The 23,499-nt window shown below is 37.7% G+C and overlaps 1 protein-coding gene across 2 annotated transcripts in view; it reads right to left on the minus strand.

Annotated features, from left to right (window-relative positions):
- Nucleotides 1-23,499, minus strand: part of CNIH3 (cornichon family AMPA receptor auxiliary protein 3) — a 40,618-nt gene that overhangs the window by 7,547 nt on the left and 9,572 nt on the right. For both annotated transcript variants that reach the window (XM_085219149.1, XM_003203838.5), the window contains exons 2-3: nucleotides 11,294-11,362; nucleotides 10,096-10,143 (exon numbers count right to left, since the gene is read on the minus strand). In XM_085219149.1, the coding sequence (XP_085075275.1) occupies nucleotides 10,096-10,143; nucleotides 11,294-11,362 (117 nt within the window). The remainder of the gene's footprint in view (nucleotides 1-10,095; nucleotides 10,144-11,293; nucleotides 11,363-23,499) is intronic.

Here is a 23,499-nt window from a genome sequence, read left to right on the forward strand (position 1 = left end):
TTTGAAGTCCATCCTAGTAGAACCTGCCAGAGCTAACCAATCTTACTGAGGAGTATCAGCTGCTGAATTTAAGACATTATGAGCTCCTTTGGAGCTGATTATTTAGCATCTCTGAAATCCTGCTAATTGAACAATGAAAAAAAAATCAGAAGTGAATAAGCAAGTGAAAAAGAGAAAGGATAAGCACACAAAAAAACTGCAGTAGTATTTCAATTTATTCAAAGTCATGTAATTCAAACTGCTACAAGCATTCAGCAGTTTGCTATGTCATATATAACTAGCTCAAAAGAAAATGGCTGGAAAATAAATTTCTGATCATATAAAGAACACCTGCAGTTGAACCTAACAAATTCAAATCTGTATCTTTACATTTTATCAGGGGACAGCAATGTTGCACGCACACAGTACTCAATGTTATGGATCAAATGCAGAGCACAAATAAAAAAAACTATTTAACACCTGTGCTTTCAGCTCTCCCCTTTTCTGGGCCACAGTGACATAAAGTAGAGCAAAACATACACGTTTGGAAAGGAAATATCCTTAATTTTAATGCTCTACTGGAATTTGTTTAAACAGTATCAAGAGAATATAAGAGAATTCACTCCACAGCACAAACAGCAGACAGGGAAACGAGTAACACAAAGAACCTAATTATCATACTCACAAAGCACTCCATATCCATCTGCAATGCAATACAGAAAATCAGGTATTCTAATACTGGATCTACACTCTCTTTCCATTTCGGGTACTGAACACACTTCTATTTAGGCCCATCATTTTAATACTCGTTGTCTCATGTTTATCTTCTGTAACATAGAGGTAATTATATTGTAAGTCTAAGATTCTAATGGAGCCAGTTTATGACTGGCACATTTAAACTTCGTCATATTACAAATAATAACTTCAACAACAGTGACAGAGGAATATCACATCTTTATGGATCATTTATCAAAAATATCAATAAGATTTCTGTTCTGCAGAGCCTACAAGAGGTCATAAAATAATAATATTAATAAAAAGCTTCTCCACAGAGCACAGCCTGCAGGGCATCAGCATTGTTCAAAAAGCACCTCATCCTTGGATGGTACCTCATTAAGGCAGCAGTGCTGTGATCTTAGAAGTGATGATATCTTCACAACCTTTTTTATTTATTTATTTTCTAAATGTAAATTCAGAACCAGTAATAGAAGCTGAGTTTGCATCCCTGGAGCACGAACATCTAGTTTTCCTCCACACTGATATGGAATAGGGTAACAAATGCCCTTTTGCCCTACCTCTCTCTTGTGTTTCAGACATAATCAGAGATGAGCAGAACTGGGATAGGTGATTCCTATCCTGCTACTCTAACAGGTTTTTGGAAACTTCAGCATTTGAATGCAAGGTAGGACATTTAACCCCCACCAGAAACCATTCCCATTCATATAACAGATACGACGTGAAATAATTCCACTCTATTTTTAGGGATTGCATTGTTTTTTGTAGGATCCAATCCTGACTTAAATCCACAATGAAAATTCTGCTAAACATAGCAGCAACATTTGATTTAACCCCAGTTCCTTTAGTTTCATTAAAATGCAAATATATATTTTATTGCATACCAAATTAAAGCAAATACAGTCCATTAGCAAGTCAAATTTTGCCAATATCTTCAACACAGCTCTGAGGAGCAGATGCATAAATTACATTACCCCAAGCAACTGAGAATTCTCATCTCAGGAGCGCATTAGAGACAACAGTTACTCATATATATATTTTTTGCTGCATCTCCAAACCTATTCACTGCTTCTTGCAGTGTTCTGAGAATAAGGCCATATCCTCCAGAACAGTACTGGAGGGAAGCTGAATTGTAATGCAAAAGGTTGTCTTACAGGGTGATACTTCGCCATTTTATTTATTGTATAAACATTTAAAAGATGACATTAACAGCAAAATACAGTTGGTTAAACTGATATAGATTTATATGTAAATATTTTCAAGAGTAATAATATTATTTATAATAAATAATAAACATGTATATCTCCCTCCTCTCCATTTCCATCAGGCATTGTACTGGCAAATCTTACTTCCTCCCCGGAGTTAAAAATGGGGTAAAGACCAAACTGTGACTGAGTCACAAGCTTGAACATTTTAGGTTTGCAATAATTTCACAGCTTTTCTTATCTTTCACTGCTGCTTCAAACACCTGTGCAGACACAGCAAGATACAGCTTTCCATGAAGCAAACAGATGTCCTTAGGTAACAATTCCTAAAAATAACTATTATGCTCTAACTTTTGAAAATGCTGAACTCAGGAACTTGTGAATTTGACTAAAAATAGCACTGGCACAATGCACATAATAAAAGAATGTGACAGCGCATAAAACAAACAAGTGTTAGCAGTGAGTGGATTGCCTGCCAGAAATACTATACTTCCTCTAAATTCTTAAGTGCTATGCATTCCCCTTTCCCAATTATCACTCTCTATTCTAGTCCTTTAAGATGCCATAATTAGCACATTAACCAAGGCTGCAGCAAATAAGTTTAGTTTATTCATCAGCCTACCTGAGAAAACACAAACAAAAAACACAAATTTCAGCAATAGCATTGTATGTTGACTGGTCTTCATAGACTAGAAGAAAAACACAACCCAGAGGACAGTTGTTTGATCTATAATCAAATAGACAGAATCTATTATCTCAGACAGGAACAAGTGACATCCTTTAGTGCTTTAAGTTTTCATAACTTCCTATCTCTGGTGGTTCCCTTTGAGTAACAGTCACAAACTGTTTCCAAAATTAATTGAGAGAAAGTGCAACATGAATCTGTTGAGTTAATGGGAGTTTTCATTCAAATCAAAATTCAAATGAATTTTTTAGACTAAAGTCAAGTTCTGAAAGAAATATTTACTGAGGGAAACTTGCCCTACAATGTTTGCTGCACAGATATGGAGTCTGATTTATTATAACTCTGAGCAAAGACATCTGAAAGGAGGAAGATAATCCAGACACTATTACAAAATTGACTGGGAAACCTTTTGATTTAATTTGATTGTCTAACTATAGTTCTAGTACATATTTGTGCAACATTTTCTAGATTTGATGGGTTTTCTTACTCCTCAAGATGTTAAGAAAAGATTAATATAAGCACATCCCCTTTGATTCAAAGAGAAATTAGAAATTTGCTTCACATATTCAGCAGATTATAAGAAGGTTGAGAACAGAAATTAGAATAATTAGAAATTGATTGAACAGAACACAAAAGACAGGATGCCTTACTGTTATTTACATTCAACTCTGATTTCTGCAGTCATTTTTTCAACATGTAATGCAATCTTCATTTGGGCCTGCTTTTAAATTCATTTTCAGATTTGGGAAATGTGTTTTGCTTTAAATCACAAGAGAGTATTGATGCTGTCCTAGGGCACAGGAATGTAAGAGAAATCCTTTTCAGGTCCCTTCAAATCTTCATTTTTTTTTTAAATAATTATTATATGATATATACATGTAAACCTCAAACCAAACAGTCTAGTAAAACAGAGAAAAGAAAGGCCAAAAGACTGGGAATACCTTTAAATAACTACAAGTCTTAGCACAGAGTTTGTATAAGCACATCAATCCCTTACTTGGAAATGAAGATAATCAGATAACACAACTACTGGAAAGGGAGTTATATACAAGGAAATGAGAAAAGGGATTGTGGTCAGTACTTCTATTGCAAAAGCAATTCCTTTTGAGTAATTATGAAACTGAGATATTCACAATAAAATAAAAAGTATGAGCAGATGCCCTGTCTCTAGCCAAGCAATATTTATGACATTGTCTTTGTATAAAGTAAAAGCACTGCCAGCTGTCTGGCCCCAATTCTATCATCATTTTTGCAAAATAGCTACTGTAGTCTCAACAACAGATCCCGCATTTAAATTTCTAAGGAAAGCAGGATTACTGAACTCTTCCATATTCATGTATCAGATCAGTTAATAGAAGGTTTAGACCTTAATAAAACTAGAGATGAAATGGAGATAGATCAAAAGGCATCCTTGCTTCTTGGAAACATGAACCACTCACCTCCCTCTGTGACAGTCCTCTCTTAAGTAGAGTGCAAACCCAAAGGATGAAAAGGATGATTTTCTGATGAGTAAAATATTATTAGCACAAGTGGAGTGCTACAAAGGAACCTTTTGAATTGTCTAATTAAAATCTGTATTTCTCCCTCCTTGTTTTATTCGGTTTGACCTTTATGGTCTCTTTTGAATTTCACCAAGAACTCCCACAGAAATTAATACAAATTTGGCTATAACCGCCAACAATACAATACAGAGTTTTTATCCAAATGGTGCTTAATTTAGGAGAACTTCAAGACCAAAACTATGTCCAGGGCCTATGTTTATGTTTGAGTATCAACAATATGTTGATACTCAAACATTTATGTTTGAGTATCAACAATATTCTCATCTCAGAGCAATAAACAGAGTTTGTTCCAAGCCGTCAATGTGAAGGAGAGACTCTGAAAGCACCCACGGAGAACTATCACATCTGGTTTTGTTGCTGCCTGACCTCAGAGACAAATGGTAAGCACAAATGTCAAACATGAGGTCAAACCCTTCCTAAATCCAGAGAGGTTCAGAAAGTTTTCTGATATTAACTAACTCTGTTTTGAACTACTGTGTTTTTTTTCAAATGAGATTATAAAAATAATTTTTAAAAAATACGTAATATTTACTTGCTTTTCTGCTAGACAGCAATGCCTGCAATCTTCTATATTGCACTCAGTAATAGAGAGACAAAGTTTTGAGGAAATACTGCAGGCATGCAGGTAGACTTCCTACACACACAATTCTATATTCATTCTTCAGACGCTAACCACACCATCTCTTGATTAAGGTTCATGCTCTCAGGCACTTGGTAGGAAGAATCTCCTGAAAGATTTCCTACTACCCAGATGATTAATCAAACTCAGTGGTTCCATTGTACTGAGGTTGTATGAAAAGAGACAGCGTTAGATACATCAAGAAATACAATATGCATTGAGAAGCCAGTAACAATGATGAACTCCTCAGTCTCTAATGAGTGGACAAAGTTCAGGTGCTCCATCACTGCAACCTTCACTGTTAATGGAGAAAGTGTCACATGGTGCCATTTTCTGTTCCCTTTGTGATCTTTGTTACAGCAGCAATTTATCAGAACTCTGGACAGAGAAGCCTTTTTGTCCTGTGAGCAGCATGCCACTGCTATTTCCACATCCCAAAAATACCTTGTGACTAGATAATTCTGTTTTCCTCTCAGATAGCACAAGCACACGGACTTGAAAGATGACATGCTCACTGCTGGTTAGGAGGTGCCGAATACGCATAATACCACAACCCTGGTGTGAATCACTCCTGCAAAGACAGTGCAAGTATCTTTGGCTTAAATGACTTCACTCTCTAACATGGCTGTGATGAAATGCTTTTCATAGTTTTTTTTTTTTTCTGTCAAATCTAGCTAAGTGAGAAATTAACACATCTTTGCTGAAGTTCGAAGTAGCATACAGTACAACAAAAGGCAAAGTTGCTGCTGCTTGCAACACATTTATTTTGCATCAAATTGGCCTACTGCTGTAGTCTCAGCCAATGCAATTTTTCAAATCTGTAGAAAGTATGATTCTTCTTATACACGGATGGTTACTCATCACTTAAAAAAAATTCCACCAAAATTACTAAATTGACTTATATAGCCTTACATTAAGCACTTTAATGAACCATGCAATAGGCTTAGAGACATACCCTGCTAATAACTATCAGCCTGGCAACTAGCTAAAAGAATGTCAAATATTTATAAATCCCTAAATCCATGATGAAGCAATGAACTGATACATCCAGAAATGCATGCTATAAATATGACACATTATCTCCAACTTGTCAGTGACCATGAGGCAGAAAAATGGAAGAAGTGATCAGTATAATAACAAACAAATCATAGAATCATTAAGGTTGGAAAAGACACTAAGATCGTCAAGTCCAACCACCAACCCACCTCTACCATGCCCAGTGACCTTTTCCTCAGTGCCACATCTCCACAGTTCTTGAACTCCTCCATGGTGACTCCACCACCTCCCTGGGAAGTCTGTGCCAGTGCATCACCACTCCTTCTGAGAAGAAATTTTCTTAATATCCAACCTGAACCTCCTCTAGTGCAACTTGAGGTCACTTCCTCTGGTCCTATCACTGTTACCTAGGAGAAGAGCCTGGTCTCCACCATGACAGCCTCTTTTCAGGCAGTTGTAGAGAGTGATAAGGTCTCTCCTAAGCCTTCTCTTCTCCAGATTGAACAATCCCAGTTCCCTCAACCAATCACCATCAGACTTGTACTCCAGACACTTCACCAACTTGGGCACACGCCAAAGATTTCTGCAGTTAAATTTCTTGCTGAATTTGCAAGGTCCAATTACCCCTTGCCAAAATAAGCAATCAAACAAACAAACAAAATCAAACCAAATAAAATGAGGATAAAGGACTGAGCTCTATAAAATATAGATTTGCAGTTTCATGGATTTCATGCTTAATTTAACTTGCTAAAATGCTTCCACTGTAACAGGAAAATGAATAAAAGTCTTATACCTAATTTTCCTCACAAGTATCGCCAGTTTCATAATTCAGAAACCACTCTTCAGATTAATGGGGTTTAAAAACAAATACTGGCTAAAAATTTGATGAAGGTCATTTACACTGTTCAGCAATGTCTAGCATGAGCAAACTCAAGTCTGAAATACATTCACTTAGAATAAAACGAGCTTAATCAACTCTACTCATTAGTAAGGATTTATCTGCTTAAATCAAATATTAAGATGCTGTTGCTTACAAGTATAACCCTAATCACAAGTTAATTTAAATTTCCCTAAAGGTAAAGCAATGACTTTACAATGGTTGATTAATGAAAGAGACCATGTTTTAATGTAGAAAATAATTGTCCTTAGAGCTAAAATAAGTAATTACAAGAGAAACCAACCATGTAGTTAGATCATTTGAAATACACCTGCAATTATAATTGTACAATAATGCTGCCTTCATTAATCAAATATGTTTTAATAGCCTCACAAAATATTGGAATGGTTTTATACTGCAGGAGGGGAGACTTAGATTAGATGTCAGCTCAAGTTTTTCATGGAAAGGGTGGTGAGATGCTGGCACAGGATGCCCAGTGAGGTTGTAGATGCCCATCCCTGGATGTATTCAAGGCCAGGTTGGATGGGGTCCTGGACAACCTCAGGTAGTACTATATCAAGCGGTTGACAGCCATGCCTGCAGCAGGGGGGACACAACTAAATGATCTTTGAGGTCTCTTCCAACCCAAATCATTCTCTTATTCAATGATTTAATCACAAAATCATGGTGTAGTTATATGGCATGCCCCCATTATCTCATCAGAAGCACTAATGAACCCAAAAATCCTGTACTGATACTTATACTCAATGATTTTGAATGTATTTTCCAACTTGAAGAATTCTATGATTTTGTACTGCTAATGGTACTACTTCCACTAAGCCAAGACAGCTCATTCACAACTAGTTGGCGCATCTCTACACAGCATTGTTGTGCATCATGTAATCATATCCTTGGAGAAACAACGGCAATTTATTTAAAAAAGAAAAAAAAAGAAAAGACTGCACAGATCCACAGCATTCAGCAATACCAGTATGTATTCTGTGTGAACAATGTAACACTTGCATGACACAACAATGTCTGGACAACTAAATATTCTACAATATTCATCAAATGCACATCAACACAAATCGATAGTTAAAGCCTTCCAAACACATAATTGAATGAAATGAGGTATCTGCATCCTCCTCACTTTGTGCTGGCTTCAGAAAGTAAGTCCTTCCTGTCACACACTTCGGAACAGAAGAGAGATAACCATGGCTCTGTGAGGTTCATAGCTCTTTTTTTTTTTTTTTTTTTTTTTTTTTAATACAAAATCATTCTCCTGTGACTGGGAAACATAGACAGACCTAATTCTAGCTCTCTAGCGCCATAAAAACATGGACTCATCTCTACATGTGTGTATACATGCCAGCACCATATAAACCTTCTTCACATGCTCCCTAAGTTTTTTCTGTGCTATGAAAACATTTTCCCCAAAGCAAATGTCTGAAAGTGTCTGGCTGCTGAAGGATTCCATCCTTCATACCATTTTGGAATGTACAGCTAAATTATATAGCATCTGATGACATATCATGTACCTGCAGTTTGTTAATAATCTTCTCCAAGTATTTTGGAGATAAAACCAAAAATCCATCCTTAAAAACACTCTGCTCATTAGAACCATTCATACTGCATACTATATGCCTACTCAATCATTTCCAAAAAAAACCAGGCTATAGTGAAACAACAGTTTTAAAATCTGCCTATAATCTCTTTTGAAAACAGATTTACAACAGATCTTTATTGTTAAGTTCTAATGTCATAAATAGTAATATGGCACTATATTCAAAGCTATTTGAAATAATTATCTGACTTAATGACACTGGGAAATGGATATGTTGCTGCTTCATAGAAGGAGAAACAAACCTAAAGCCTCACAAAGTTATAACGACGGATATATTTAGTGCTTGCTGATAGCATCCTAACTGCTGTTTTCCTGTATCTATACAACTGACACTTCACTGTTTTTGCCAGAATTTTTCTCCAACAGTGAATACTTTATGCTACATAGACTAAAGCTATTTTTAGTGACTGTCAGTTTTAACAACTACAGATCTCTGTAGTTAGTCCACCTTCTTCTTGCATATCATCTCTCAATTAAAACAAGTGCATCCCTAAAGAACTCTGAATAGGTTGAATTAACAAACTATTTAAGTGAAGCAGAAGCAAGCCAATCCCCTATGAATACAGAGTCTGTAATTAGCCAAAATACTCAATCTTACTGTTCACATGAAGACTGAGGCTCAATAAAAATTAAACACTCATGAAGACCAAGTACTCTTATGGGGCTTACATATATTAATACATTATCACTCACCAGTTGCTTTACGTCTTTATGTTTTATTTTTCTTAAACTGGGACACAGCTTGAAAATGGCTTGCTGCCAATTTGACAAAAATGGAAAGCTACTGGTGATAAGTATTGTTTCTTCTTGTCACATCCCTAGTGCCTTACCCTTGCTAAATAAGTACTTGAGTGTGGCTCTTAAAAACCACATGCTCATAATTGTGACAAGCAGGAACAACTCAAGTTCTGTCTAACTTGAGAATGACAATTCATAGATTGAGTGTGGTCACAGTTAGATTTCTGGAACATCCCAAGAAAATAAACCTCAGCACTGGTTTTCCCCAAACCTGTAAGGATGAGGCCATCAGCTTATTAAAAAAACACCTGGATTTAATTCTTACGTCGATTAGGGAATGCAGTCAGTGGTCCATATTTCAAGTATTATCATTTTTAAGCAAAAATGCTGAATAATTTAAGTGACTCCATTACTATCCTGGTGAATTTATAGAAACTTGAATATAGGGAGTAAAGTGTTTAGGAACAATGATTATTTTGACTTTATTAGTACAGAGACAGGAGAACAATGAATGTTTATGAAAGACCTCTTTCAAGCTACAAAGGAAAGGTGCAACCTATAACCATATCAATCCTACAGTTTATCAACTCATTCGGTTTCCTCAGAAACTGAGGCATCAGTATCTGCTTGGTTGAGTTAGAATGCTGTATCAACGTTTTTATTCAATCAATTCAAAAACTTAATTTCTAAATATATAGCTAATATAATGTTTAATTCATCAAACAGCAAGCCCTAATCAAAAACTGTATTACAACACTATGATCAGATGATAGGACTATTAACATCTTAAGCTACAACAGCAAAATGATTCACCACCTTCCAAAAGCACATTCCAAAATGAATGGGCAGATGTTCTGAAACCTCAGTTCTTATCCAGAAATCCTCTTCTTATGTTAACTTTATGTAATTTGTCTCTATCTATTCTTACAAGGTCATCATGAATTTTACTTCTGTAGTAGAACTCAGCCGTTCAGTAGAGAGTGAGGATCATTAAAAAGAGAAAATGAAGGCAGATTATCACCCAGTGGCTTTAATTCTCATCCAATTAATAAACCTTGGGCTAGTTTATGCTCACCTTTCGCAGGAGGAAGCAAATACGTTCAATATTTCTCAGCCGCTCTCTCTGTTAAGAAAAAGTAGGGAAAGAGGTGGAAGATTAGCTGGTGCTATAAATTAAAGATATTACCAGTATAGTGAGTCAAAATCATAATTACTGGCTGTAGAGATGAAACATTATTCATCTGAACCAACTGTATTCACTTCTGATGTACTGACTGCAAGTCAAACAATCTGCTCATTTCCAAGTCCCAATGTTATTTTTTTTTTTCATCTGTTACGGAGTGTAGCAATAAAAACAGGGGTTTCAAGTCTATGTTAGCTGTGAGTCAGAAGCTCAAATCAGTGTTTGTGACTCTAACCATTGGTGCCAATCTACACCACAGAGACCAGGCTTTGCATTTTCAGGTACTTGATTTTGGCCTCAAGACGTTCCTGAATGGGAAAAACAACTGCAAAGTTCACATGGTAGCTCTTCTGTTTCACTAATAAAGTACCTGAGCAACAAGTGATATTAGAATTTAACTTCTGCAAAATCAGCATTTCTTGCAATTCACAGTGAGTTTATGGGGGCAGGTTCTGCTGTCAGTTGTGGTGATACAGATCTGATGCATGTTTAATTGGAATCAGCTAAATCATTTTGGATTACAGCTTTCACAGGAAAAAAAAAAAAAGAGTTTTCTTCTGCTACAATCTGGGTTGCATTTTGGATCATTAGGTAAAAATGAGTTCACAGTCTCATGGTGACATTTAAACTTTCACATAACAAATGCAACAGAATGTGTTATTTACTTCTCAAGCACAGGAGAACAGCCCTGCTCTGGGACAAACACATCTAGGAAAATGCACTTCTTATAAAATCTCTTCAAAGATTTTGACTGATCTTTACAGACAGTTTTGGGAAAGGTCACCAAGCCATGCTGGAAAGCAGAGAAAGCAAATAGTTTTTAGAAAGAAAACTGGTGCCACAGAATCAAAAGAAAGTTCTAGCATCACATTAGGAGTCTTTTAGGTTTTAAACTTCCAAATTATTTCCCTACCTCTTCCAGCAAATAGGAAAGCTATCAGGATAAAGAACCACCATCTGGTTTCCCAGGTCTAATCCAACACATCAATTCACCAAACTAGAACTGACTGCACAACAGGCTCCACACTCATACTTTGACGTACGGCTCAGTGTATCTTCTCCTGTTTAGCACACCACTGGTTGTACTCACTGCGTGGGCTGGGTTGCACTGATCTATTGGGCTTTTGAAGTCCGTCCGTAGCTCATCAAAGGCGATTATCTGAAAAACATTTTTTTTTCAAACACTGTAATGTATGTTCAAACAAATGCTTCTTTTTCTATTAGCAGCTAGTTAGAAGGATGGTCTCATTGCCTCCCTTTCTTCTGCTTCCTGAGAAAATATGGAAAACTAGCTTCCTAATACACTCCTTTCAGATCTAATTCATTAAAATGAAATGTGGGGTACTCCCATAGACAAAATCTGGAATCCATTAATCTTTCTGTTACACTGTAAAACCACATCTGCAGCTTTTCCAGCATGGTTTCTGCCCTTAGATCAGCTAGACTTCATTCTCAAACTTTCAAAAGATGTTAAACCACTTTCCAAACAAATGTATCTTTAGACCTGATGGAAAAAAATCACAAACTGCCTAATATAGAGATGCATCAGATACAATGCACCAGGTTTAATGCATATACAAGACTCTTCTTATCAGTTGTTGAACTTATTTCAGATATTAATTCTGAATTAGTGTTATCTTTATTATTATTAAACCGCTATTCGTTATCAAGCACACTCTAAAGAAAAGCATGCCCTACCTCAATTGCAGCAGGTTTTGGAACACTTAACTCAGACATAATTAATGGAGGGAAAGCTTTTGCACAGGTCCTTTAGTTTCATCCATCAGCTGATGGATCAGCTGGTAATTACTGCCTGCTTTTACAGCACAGCATAAAAGTGCCTGTAAAATAATAATATGTGATAATGTTTTCTTGGAAATGAAACAGCTGTAATTGCCCTCAGCATGTTTCATTCAAAGATCTCAAAGAGTGTTCTTAACTTCACTGTATTTCATTAATACCTCTGCTGGCTACAATCGAGGAGCAGAGGCTCCCTGTGACAGGCATCACATAAAACACAATAAAACACTGACTCCTTTTTAGACAATTTACAACCCAGGAAAATATTTGTATCCACTGAGAAGATGAGGTAACAGTCAGGTAATTGGTATATGAGTGCACAAGTCATTCTGTGACATGTTCAAACCAAGTAACCGAGGGGGGATCAGCCTGTTGTATAGTTAATATACCTGCTGTATAGTTAACGCACATTCATTTTACAGATATGACATGCAGCGACAAGAAGTCTGAAAATGAGCTGTCCATGACTACCATCACAATCTGCTGAGAGGTCTGAAGATAAAACCCAGTTACACACATTTAACCAGCACCCTAATGCTGCATTCATCATCATCCTGGAGCACATTTATAATCAAAAGTGGGGCATTTTATAGGAATTCTACAGAATTCAATTTATTCCACTGTGACAAGTCAAAATGCCAGAACAAACCAAAAGAACTATAAAGCATGATAAGTGAAACATTTCTCCCCATTAATGTAATATCTCTGTAAATCAAGATTCAGATCAGCAATAGGCTGTTTAGGTGAAAGTCTAGTAACAGAAACTGTGAGAGGGTCATAATACAGCTGTAAGGAATAAGGCTCATTATAATTCTATACTTAATATTTCTTGAGCAGCTCTTCATTTACTCAAGCTGGGCAAACCATTGGGATGGTAATGACCATGCAGCTCAGACACTTGCTTCTTTGTAAACTGATGTGGGCACTGGCTGCATCCCATAGAAGGAGAAGGTAAGGGGGTGCCTCTGTTCACAGCTCTGCCATAGATCTACTCTGGGATCCTGTGCATCTCCCCTGAATTATCTTTGCCTCACTGCACCAGTACTTACAGATGTCATTTTAAGACAGAAAAGCATTAGGAGATTTGAATGACAAGTCTTTTTAATGTACCATGGAAACGGGTGTTGCAAATACAGAGATGAGCTCAAAATTTCCTTGAAACGAGGAAATAAACAAACCCTCAGTGAATTTGCTGTGGTGTTCCTTTTGGTAGTCAGTAACAGCAAGGAATTTGAGAAAATAATGAAATGGCAGTCAGCAAGAGCCAGATCACGGCTCCCTGTTCACTGCAGGGAGATGGACCAGGTGGCCTTTAGGGGTTCCTTCCAACTCAAATGTTACTATGATTCTTCACTGGAAGGGAAGACTGATCTGAGATGACAACGTGGAGAACTGGAAACACTGGAATAATTAGGTGGACCCTATTCCACAAGGAGTCCAAAAAAAGGCTTCAAAGCTTCGCTGAGTGTAGAGGTTATGATGATAACGCTGGAACATGTTTAGATACAGAAGAAGTAGGTCATTTTGAAAGACAAACATTAAGGCAGGGCTCTGTTGAGCAGGCCTTACCTAATGCAGAAGTCTTGGAGAAATACTAAATGTAAAAGAAATTAACTTCAAATATGCTACATTTTTAGATTTCCTGCTCTCCCTCTCTCTCCTTTCCTCCTCCTTTCTCTAGTAGCATCTTCAGCTCCACAGACAAACCCCTGCTCTTTATTTGCTGGCAAGCAATTCATTTTTCATTATCCCTCCATAATATCTAAATGCACTGAAATGAATCAGAAACTATTAAGCATATGGCTTTCTCCAAATCAATAATTCCAAATACAACAGTCTATCAGGCAGACCACTTGGGATTACGCCTGTAAGTCATGACAATTTTAAGATACATTTCTATTACACCTGCCAGAAATAGACTGAGAATTTGTATCAAGCACACAGAATTAGAGGAAAGTTTCTTCAGCAAAAGTTTCAGTCTCACTCTTGAAAGAGGCAGACAGAAATAAACCCCCCTAATTCTTAATGTTTACTTTCATACTAGTTTATACTTTGTTAAATCCAGAGGAATGGAGATCCAGTGATTATGTGATGATACCTTCTTTCATTCATGAAAATACTGTATTCCTATTTGTCACTCACAGTGAAAAGCTGTAAAGTGCAGTGTTAGGCAGGTTCACAACTAGAAGGGATGTAAAGAAGTTCTCTCTTTTTTTTTTTTTTGTTTGTTTGGTCAGTTGTGTTTTCGGATTGCTCTCAAGTCATCCAATTCTAAAGCCACAGGTAGGAAATAATGGAAGCAGAACTGTAGTTTCTTAAGATTGGTGGTTGCACACAATACATAACTGTAAAACAAACCATGTTGCATTACAGGTGGGCTGTGCTGCTGAGTAGTTTGCATAATCAATTAGTAAACATCTTCCTCTTCCAATTATAACTAACCTTGCATAGAAGTTCAGTGCTCTAAGGTATTGTGTGGTTGGAGTTGCCATTTAACCCTACAGAAAAACAAATAATTAACTACTTGCCATTATTAAGTATTTCACGGGAGGTGTCAAGTTCTGGCCATACTCCAAAAAAACCAATCTGCTACCCAATTATTCATACATTTCAGCTTGATGCAGTATAGCTACCTGCTTTCCATGCAGAGCCCATCAGAGATGCTTACTGCTATGGAACAGCATTTGAGTGTGTTTGAGGTCCACTTCATTTCAGAAATTGTCAGTACCGTGACAGAGCAGATCATTTAAAGGCAAGCAATGGAATAGATCCCATCAGGGATTGCCATCATTTAGCCTTTGTAAAATGAATGTGTTTTAGAAGCTGTTCTGCATCTTTTAGTCATCCTATCTGATTTGATCCAGTGTAGCAATTTAGACATACTCACGTGACCTGGGCAACCAACACACTGTTCCAAAGGAAAACAACCAACTTCCAGTCAGTACCTAACAGAGAGCCACATGGTTGGCATTTTGGAAGCATACACCAGGGACTGATCTTAAACAGAGAAGAAAATTACCTATTTTAGTAAACGTTACTGTTGAACGTGGCTTGATAGAATAAGGATCATTTCATTTTTTCCATGTTCAAAGACTTTAATCATTACTGCAAAAGGCACAATGGATGCTGACTCACCCTTTGACTTGGAAAATTTTCCCTGATTCCACACTGCAAAACACTGCAGGAAGGTTGCCCTACCACTGCCCTATCTGCACTTTTTTTTCTATTGATAGAAATATGCTTGTGGGTGTTACCAGTCTAATAAAACTAAAGGTTTATAAGATTAAGAATTGCATTCTCCTGTGATTCACATCATCTGCAAGTCTCAAAGATCTAAGTGTAAGTCAGAAAGGAGTTTGCCCAGTTTAAACATGCTCTGAACAGATGAGATGGGGATGACATCGTAGGTTTCAATACACCTACAATTGCACTCAGATTTACAAAACATGCATTAATTATCTGCACTCTCTGTGCTCATCTCTCTCAACAACAACAGCTTTGAAGAACAAAGTATTCAAATAGACAAAACCTGAATTTTGTCTTCTCACACTTATCCACACAAACTGAAAGTTTCACCTATTAATGGCAGGAATTAATTATAACCTCTCAATTTTAGGGAAGGCTTTTTGTTTTTAAACCACTGAGCTCTTAAAGAAACACTTTTCAATGGAGAATGAGATGTTTTCGGGTGGTGGGTGGAGTTACTGTGCATTTGAATTCAGTGACAACAAAGAAGTTGGATATTACTGCTCATTGGTATCTTAGAAAAATTAAAATATATGTAAAACAGAACTTAGTGACAACCACACTAAGCACAGAACAGAACAGCAACACTTAACATATGTTTCTTTGCCACCACCCTGCCAATCCTGTCCTGCAGAAACTGCTGTTAATGGCTCATCTAAACATTTGTCTCCCCCTCTGCTCTCATGCACAGCTCCCACAGCACCCACACAGGCAAGCTCCTGGCTGTCTGCAAGTCAGCACATGGGCAGAAGGTAGACAGGCTTAGGAGCACACTGTGCTTACATTCATTTAATGCCTGCCCATCAGCTGCTGGATAGATGTCTTTACCATGTTTGGGAAATATTGTTGATCATTAATCATGTTTGAACTACGCTGGGTAGTTCAAGGGCAAGCTGGGTGAGTTACTTTGATGGATTTTGTTGACCAGAAGCTGTGAGTCAAAATGTGTGAGAGAGCGTCAGTCAGTGAAGAACACAGAAGGAGCTGAAAGGGAAGATACATCACTTGGTATGATGGAGCACGGGGAACTTGCAGAGAGATGAAAAACAGCACTGACGTGGACAAAGTGACAGACTGAGAGAACACTTCCTGCCAACCGATTGTTACTCTGATGCAAAATGAAACCAAACAAGAAATTTCGCTCTGAGGTTGGTGAACATTTGTTCAAAGATGGTTTGTCCTCTCCTTCCATCTGAAGTGATCAGGTTCAAGCTACCAAGCAACGTAAATACAATAAGGAAGACTCTTCAGAGGACTTCCTCTGAGCCAATACTTCCCGTGTCATCTCCTTGGTGAACATTCATTTGAGCTTAGCAGCAGCTGATCACAGTACTTTCAAGATTCTTGCAACACTCCATAAATCAGAAGAGATGTAAACTGTACTGCAAGGATTAATTCTAAAGTCTCCAGTATGGCCCAGAGATATTCAGTAACGCAGCTGTCAGATTTAAACTGCTTTTTGAGTATCGCCTTCCTCCCCCTCACCAGGGCCACTTTCTGTACCTCAGCACTCATGATCATCGACAAGTGAAACCAGGTCTGACTTAACTTGACAATCTTATTTTAAAAAACAAACAAAAACCTGATACAAGGCCAGGAGAGAAAAATAAATCTAATATCACTGGAAAAACTACCAGCTCCTCTTTTCTGACATGATATTGAAGTACAGCTGAGAACAATTCAGCCTATATGGTTCACTAACTCAGGAAAAGGGTGGAATGCAGGTTGCACTGTCACAGGAGATATTTTCTTTACTTCCAGTGCTTGCATGTACCATTCGTTATTTGTTTTTACCAACCACTACCTAACATCAGATGGCCTGGGGTTGTTAAGGCCTAGAAACTGAGAACTTGGCTGCTCAGAGGATGCACTGTTCAGCTCTCATTTCATGTTGCATTGGAACAAATCAGCATGTTCACACCACTTCTTGCTGCTCAGGGGCACAGCCCAGATTTCATGTTTCTGTGCAACAGCAGGGTCAGGATCTAGCTCACTTTAGAACACTTGAAGCTGGGTACATATGCAGCAAAACAGTAATTCCTAGACTCCACTCCCAAGTCACTTTCTGCCTTCAGAAGAGAGGACAATGTAGGCTGCTGCTGCTCGAACTAATTCAGGAAAAATGGAATAGGCTAACCAATGCTATGCAGCATCATCACATATGCTAGCCCAAAGCTGAGAAACAGTCTGTCTTTCTAATTCTTGGGATTAACTTTCACACTTTCCAGAAAATCTCCAGACTTGTACAGCTCTCTGCATTACACTTCTTAAAAAGGGAATTTTTGTGTTCTTATTTCATACATTATAAATTCATCACTTATTGTGTTATTCATGCACTTAACACTAGTGATCTGTACTCAGTACGGCAGCTGTGCTTAAAGAGCATGAAGGTTTTTTTGGCAGCCCTCAGAACTGCTTCATGCTCAGGTTCACACATTCAGTTTGTGATCCATGGGAAGTGCACTGAATTATTAATCAAGGTTACAACCGTACCTGTAGTAAGCTCACTATTTCAGTAAGGCAGACACAGAAACACAGTGACTAAAATGCTGGAGGTATACAGTATTACAAGTATACAAAACTGTTCTCACACATGCCCCCCAAGAGCTATCTTTTTTCAGCATTAAAAGATCTGCAATAAAGCAAAAGTTCATCACAAAGCAAACTACTTTGTTTATTGAAGGTCCAAAATAAGTTACTGCACAGCTTTGTAATATTTACACACTTGAAGGCTGGGGAGCTGCTGTGCAACTAGAAACATCATGGAAACACAGAATCATTAGGGTTGTAAGAGACCTTTATGATTACCTAGTCCAACCACCATCCCATCCCCACAATACCCACTAGTACTCAACCTGAGCCTGCTCTGGTGCAACTTAGAGCCATTACCTTAATGGAAACAGTCTATAGAAGAAACAGCATGACTTAAGGATGTAATGCAGCAGTAAATAAAACATAAGCTACAGTGACCACGACTTGGAAATGAAAAAGCACACAAGCATCCAGGGAAATGTTTTTGGCCTCTTCTAGCCTCCTATTCCATAAATAAAGAACATCTACCAGTGACCCTGCACACCAATCTCATTAAACAGTGCAAACAAGATACTCATTTTTGGTAGGAAGTGGTGCATACATCAGAGTTTTCAAAATGCTGTATTTTCTCCTGGTCAGAACTATTTCTGTCATTTTCAATAAACTAATACTCAAAGAATATCCAGACGTAACACAAAGTCAGAAATTGTTCCCAAACCACGTTTTTACCTTTTGACTTTAGACAACTAGATTGTGAGGCATAGTTCAATATTATATCACTGTATTTGTTTTAATAAAACACACTGCTTGTAGAGAGTGAAACGTCTTACATTCTAGATCAAAGTGCCTCTTGCTTGTACCATAATGAAACAGTAATGATAGTAAGTGTTATTATATTACTATCATTTAATTCTCAAAACAGAATCCGTGAAGAAGTATCGGAGGGGACATCTTGGGCTGCCAAGTATAGCCCCTTATTTCTGCCAACCCAAGTGATCCAAGTGATGACTATGCCAAGCTTATCTTGAAAAGGAGGCATATAGTTTCCCCTCTTACTGTTCCATTTGGAAGACCATTCCATTTGGAAGCATTTCCAAAGCTGCTGTGAAGCTGTGAACCTGTTCCTAAACGAAATTTGTTCACAGATAACACCGTGTATGCCACTGCAAAGCTCTACTTCGTTACAACAGCTATTTAATAAAGTGAGAAAGTTTTATTTTGCAGGAACTTGCAGTTGGAGTGATTCCAAAGCCATTCGTCTTCAGTTCAGCAGAAGACTCCATCCCAGTTCCTGCTAGCTGACATTCATACAAACCCACACATACACACACAAATCCTGTGCATTGCAGCCCTTTACAAGAATAGGAATTAATAACAGAGCTAAGTGATGCTGGGACTATGTCTCTTTTTCAAGTTTTTCCTTAAAAGCATGGGTTAACTCTTGTATATCTGGCACATTTTATCTTGACACCTGCCAACAGAAGCTAAATCTAATCAATACCTTCTTTTGAAAAATTAAAAAATATTTTTCTTGCCAAATTTCTGTATGAGCATTTATACGCAAGTTACATGTCTAATTATCTCAGCATTTATTAACCCTTCACTTCTTAGCAGGTTGATAAGAAGGAAGGTCCTTCTGAAAAAGAGAAGCGCTGAGAGATGTACAGTAGTGCAATAACAAGCAGCAGAAAAATACAAAATGGTGAAATATATTTCCTTTTTCAGGCTTCATATGGCTATCCAGTATTTTGTGGGTGAGAGGACATCACATTTTCCCATCTCCAATTTTGGCAGGGACTGATGGCTCCAAAAAGAATCAGTGGCTGAATGCCAAGGAAAAGAGAAGTCCCTAACACTGAAGCACAGCAGGAATTTAATCCAAAGATGATGTGACAGTCAGGGAAATCCTCCTATGAGCCAAGCTGTGGCCAAAGAGATAAGAAAACCTGCTTGCTGCTACCCATATGATTCCACCTTCACAGCTTTAGTTTGATTGGGAACCATCTGAGTGGAGAGAGCTGGCACAGCCCTGCTCACAGTCCCTGCAATCAAAGCCACACTGCAGGAATTTACATACGGCAGGTGCAGGGACTGTCTGAAAAGTCAGCAAAGCTTTTGAATTAGTAATGGAATTCAGTCAATCATCCAGAAATTGGAGAGAGTTTCATACTGGCAGATAACACCATTGCTATTTATGGACTTCAATATCTCTTATAGAAGGATAAAGATACGCAAAGACATGCTGAAGTCTGATTCTTTAGACAGCAGTTCAGACTCAGGAGGACAGTGTTTAGAAAGCCCTACAGTCCAAACGCCTACATTGTTTGTACTGCAGGGTTTGCATTTCAAACCAGAAATGAATGAATGAAGCAAATGAGTATTGCCCACCTGGCCCACATCATGAGTTTTCAGAGTACAGCTGTCAATGCCATGCACAGATTATGCACTTACCTATGTATTTTTGTAGCAGGCACAATTCTACAGCATATATGCAGGTTTAAACCTTTGTGCCCTGAAAAAGTTCTAGGTAATGGAAAAGCAAAAAAATAATTAAGCTCAAATATTACTAATGCTGTAATTTTAGATGATATATTATCCTAACAGGTGAAATACTCCAACTTTCATGCTGGTACTAAACAAACCTTTAATCCTTTCCCATCAATTACAGCCTCCCTTCCCTTCCCTCTACTTGGATGTTTTTAACTGCTTATCTCTGAAGCTCAGCACGTGCTCTGATATTTGTAACAGCACTTCTTCATGAGCCACATGGTATTTCAGTCAATGTCTCAGTATTACCTCTTATGACATAGTTCTCTGCCTTCTTATAGGATCTCAGCCACAAACCCACTCGGTATTTCAGATGGCCATACTGAGATGCATTTGCATCTTCATTTTATTTCTAGTGAGTCTTATATTTCTCTGGAAGTTGGAATTACATAGCCAATGAAGCAAGGACAGGACATAACGCAGAAAAATATGGAATGATCTTTGCATCATTAAGCATAATTACGGTGGAAAACACCCTCCTGGCTTTCCGCTTTTATGAACTCCTCTAACAGAGAGTGACAGACAGCAGTTTCTTAAAGTGATTATTCAGAATTGCAGGAATGGATCGGTAACTACCCTCAAAAGCCAAATAAGTTAATCTTTTTTTTCTCCCCACATTATTGTATCCTTTTGTTAACCATCTTTTAAAATATACGTATGTATTTTTTTTTTCCTTTTCATCTTATCTACCCACGTAACTCAGTAGCTTTCTAGACAATATATCTAAAATGCTGGTTTTGATCAGAGTGTCTACAAACAGAGCTTAGAGAGGAAAGTGAGATGAAATGTATTTATCAATAAAAGTAAAGCGTAACAATTATGTTTTGCATTTAAAAAACTTACTTCATGACAATGAAGACCTTAACAAACGTATCACTCCTATATTTTATTCCAGGGGAAAAACAAATTGAGGAGTTAAACAAATTGAAGAAATGGTTGCAGATGAAAGAGAGCCCCCTGAATTTCTGCACTAAACCTAAACGTTTGGGGAAACAAAGAATACAAGAATACTGTCAGCAGACTAATAGTATATGAGAAGCAAAACTATGCATTTCTGTCTGATTATTATACTGTCGTTCATCCCTGGAGCAGAGCACTGCCTTAAGCTGTGCCTTTCTGGATTAAGATTGCAAATGGTTTTAAACCACTCAAGGGTAGAAAATTGTTGTATCTGTCAGATTTCACAGTAATAATTGTATGGCATTTCTCTGCTCTACTTAACTTGAATTTCTTATCCTGCTACTATTAAACAACTCTCTACATTGCTAATGCAAACAAAGCATTTGTGGCTCCATCCAGGGCTGCACAAACATACAGCTGAGCAACTGGCTTTCGATTCTTAGTTCTGTGTGTGAGGTGGTATTACATTTAATCCAATACAGTTCAAACTTTTGAGCTCTAAGTGGAAGTTTAAGATAGCTTAACAGTAATTAAAATCTTACTGTAACTTCTCAACAGACCCTAAGCCTTTTCCATTAGAAATTCTGATCTACAAAATAAAATACATGCAGACTATTCCACAAACACAATTGAAAAGGCTTCCCTATCTACCTATGGAATTGTAGAGGCATAACTATACTATTCTAGTTAAATAGTGATAAAAATCCAAAGGCAGCGGCTCTCCTGCCCAGAACATGTAGCTACACCAATGCAGATTGCTATGCCTGCACACATCACTGTATTCCCCCACATAAACAATAACTACACAGATAGACAAAAGCAGCAGCGTCACTTCAGCTGCACCAAGTCAGATTTCTGAGCATGTGGAGAGGTGCAGGAGAAACCACAAAGAATAAGCATTTGGCAGACACCTACTAGTCCATGTATTAGCACAAGAATGAAAAACTAGCCACCTTGCGAAAGAGGCAGAGATTTATCTTCAGGAACACAACCATACTGTGCAGAGTTTCAAGTATTTTGAATCGAAAGTTACTATCTCAGTGTGTTACTGGTTGCTATTATTATAGCAACACTACAGACAATATGAAAAACCAACCTGATTTCTGCATGTAAAAAAATTCACTTCTTGTTTTGACAAAAGCACAGAAAAAACTCTCAGCAGTTGCAAAATTCTGTTGAGAGCATGATGTTCCCAGAAGGCTGATCTGACAAGCATCTATTGACAGCTTTCTGTAACTGTTTATGAAAGGGGTGTTTTAAAGTCACCTCATCCAATTGCAAGGAGAAACAATTTTAATGGGCAACCACAGGATTCTGGACACAGATTTCAGTTTTCCTCCACAATCACTGAAATATGTTCCCCAGTTATCTAGAAATTGAGATGTGCCAACCTTCTCAGTCAGGAAGGAAGAAGTTCCACCTTTTCCCCCAGGTATGGAGTTCAGAGATGACCTACAATTGTGCCACAGCTTCACACTCATTCCCTGGCTTTCAGTCCAGACAAGTTGAAATCCAGCCATGAAAAAAAAATTAAAAAAAAAATAAAATAAAATCAGCTTTGCACAGATAAATTGCAGTTCATTACAAGAAGGAAAACAAGCAAGCAGGCTGCACAGGAGACATGATCCTAACACAGTTGTACAGAGTCTGTTTCTGAAGAGGCTAATAGTTCTGCTCCCTGCAGCTAGAACACATTTCAGAACAGACTTCCAATGGAGGAGGAGTTTTTAAGGTAGGTGTGCTGCTTCATTACAGTGAGACAGCTCAGAAATCAGCAGCATTATGTGAATGAAGAACAACCCTTGACATGCTTTAAGGGACAGAATGTATTGATAATAACATCAACCAAAAATAAAACACCAAAGCAAAACATCTTCACTAGCAGGAAAAAATGATGGCTACACCACATTGCTCTGAGCAGATTAAATGTACACATACCTAGAGATGCATTACTAAAGCACATTTACATTCAGCATTGCTGAGGAAATTTTTCTGCCAGCATAGACTTAAAAATCATATCTTCTATCTCTCACAAGAGCACCTGAACTCATTTCTTGAAACATTTTTTGGAAATGAGGTTAATTCCATTGCCATTATCTTGCTACAGTGCATAAAGTCATTTCATTGAAGGGTTTATTCAGGCAAAAGACCTACCCTCACTTTTTTTATACTAGAAGTGTATGAAATACGAGACTGTTGCACCAGCAGGTCACCCATTTCTGGAGACACTGTGAGTCCATGTTGAAGGTGACATCAGGGCCTATCATCAGG

The sequence above is a fragment of the Meleagris gallopavo genome, chromosome 2, assembly GCF_905368555.1.
Source record: "Meleagris gallopavo chromosome 2, MGAL_WU_HG_1.1, whole genome shotgun sequence".
In the NCBI taxonomy this organism is placed as follows: Eukaryota; Metazoa; Chordata; class Aves; order Galliformes; family Phasianidae; genus Meleagris; species Meleagris gallopavo.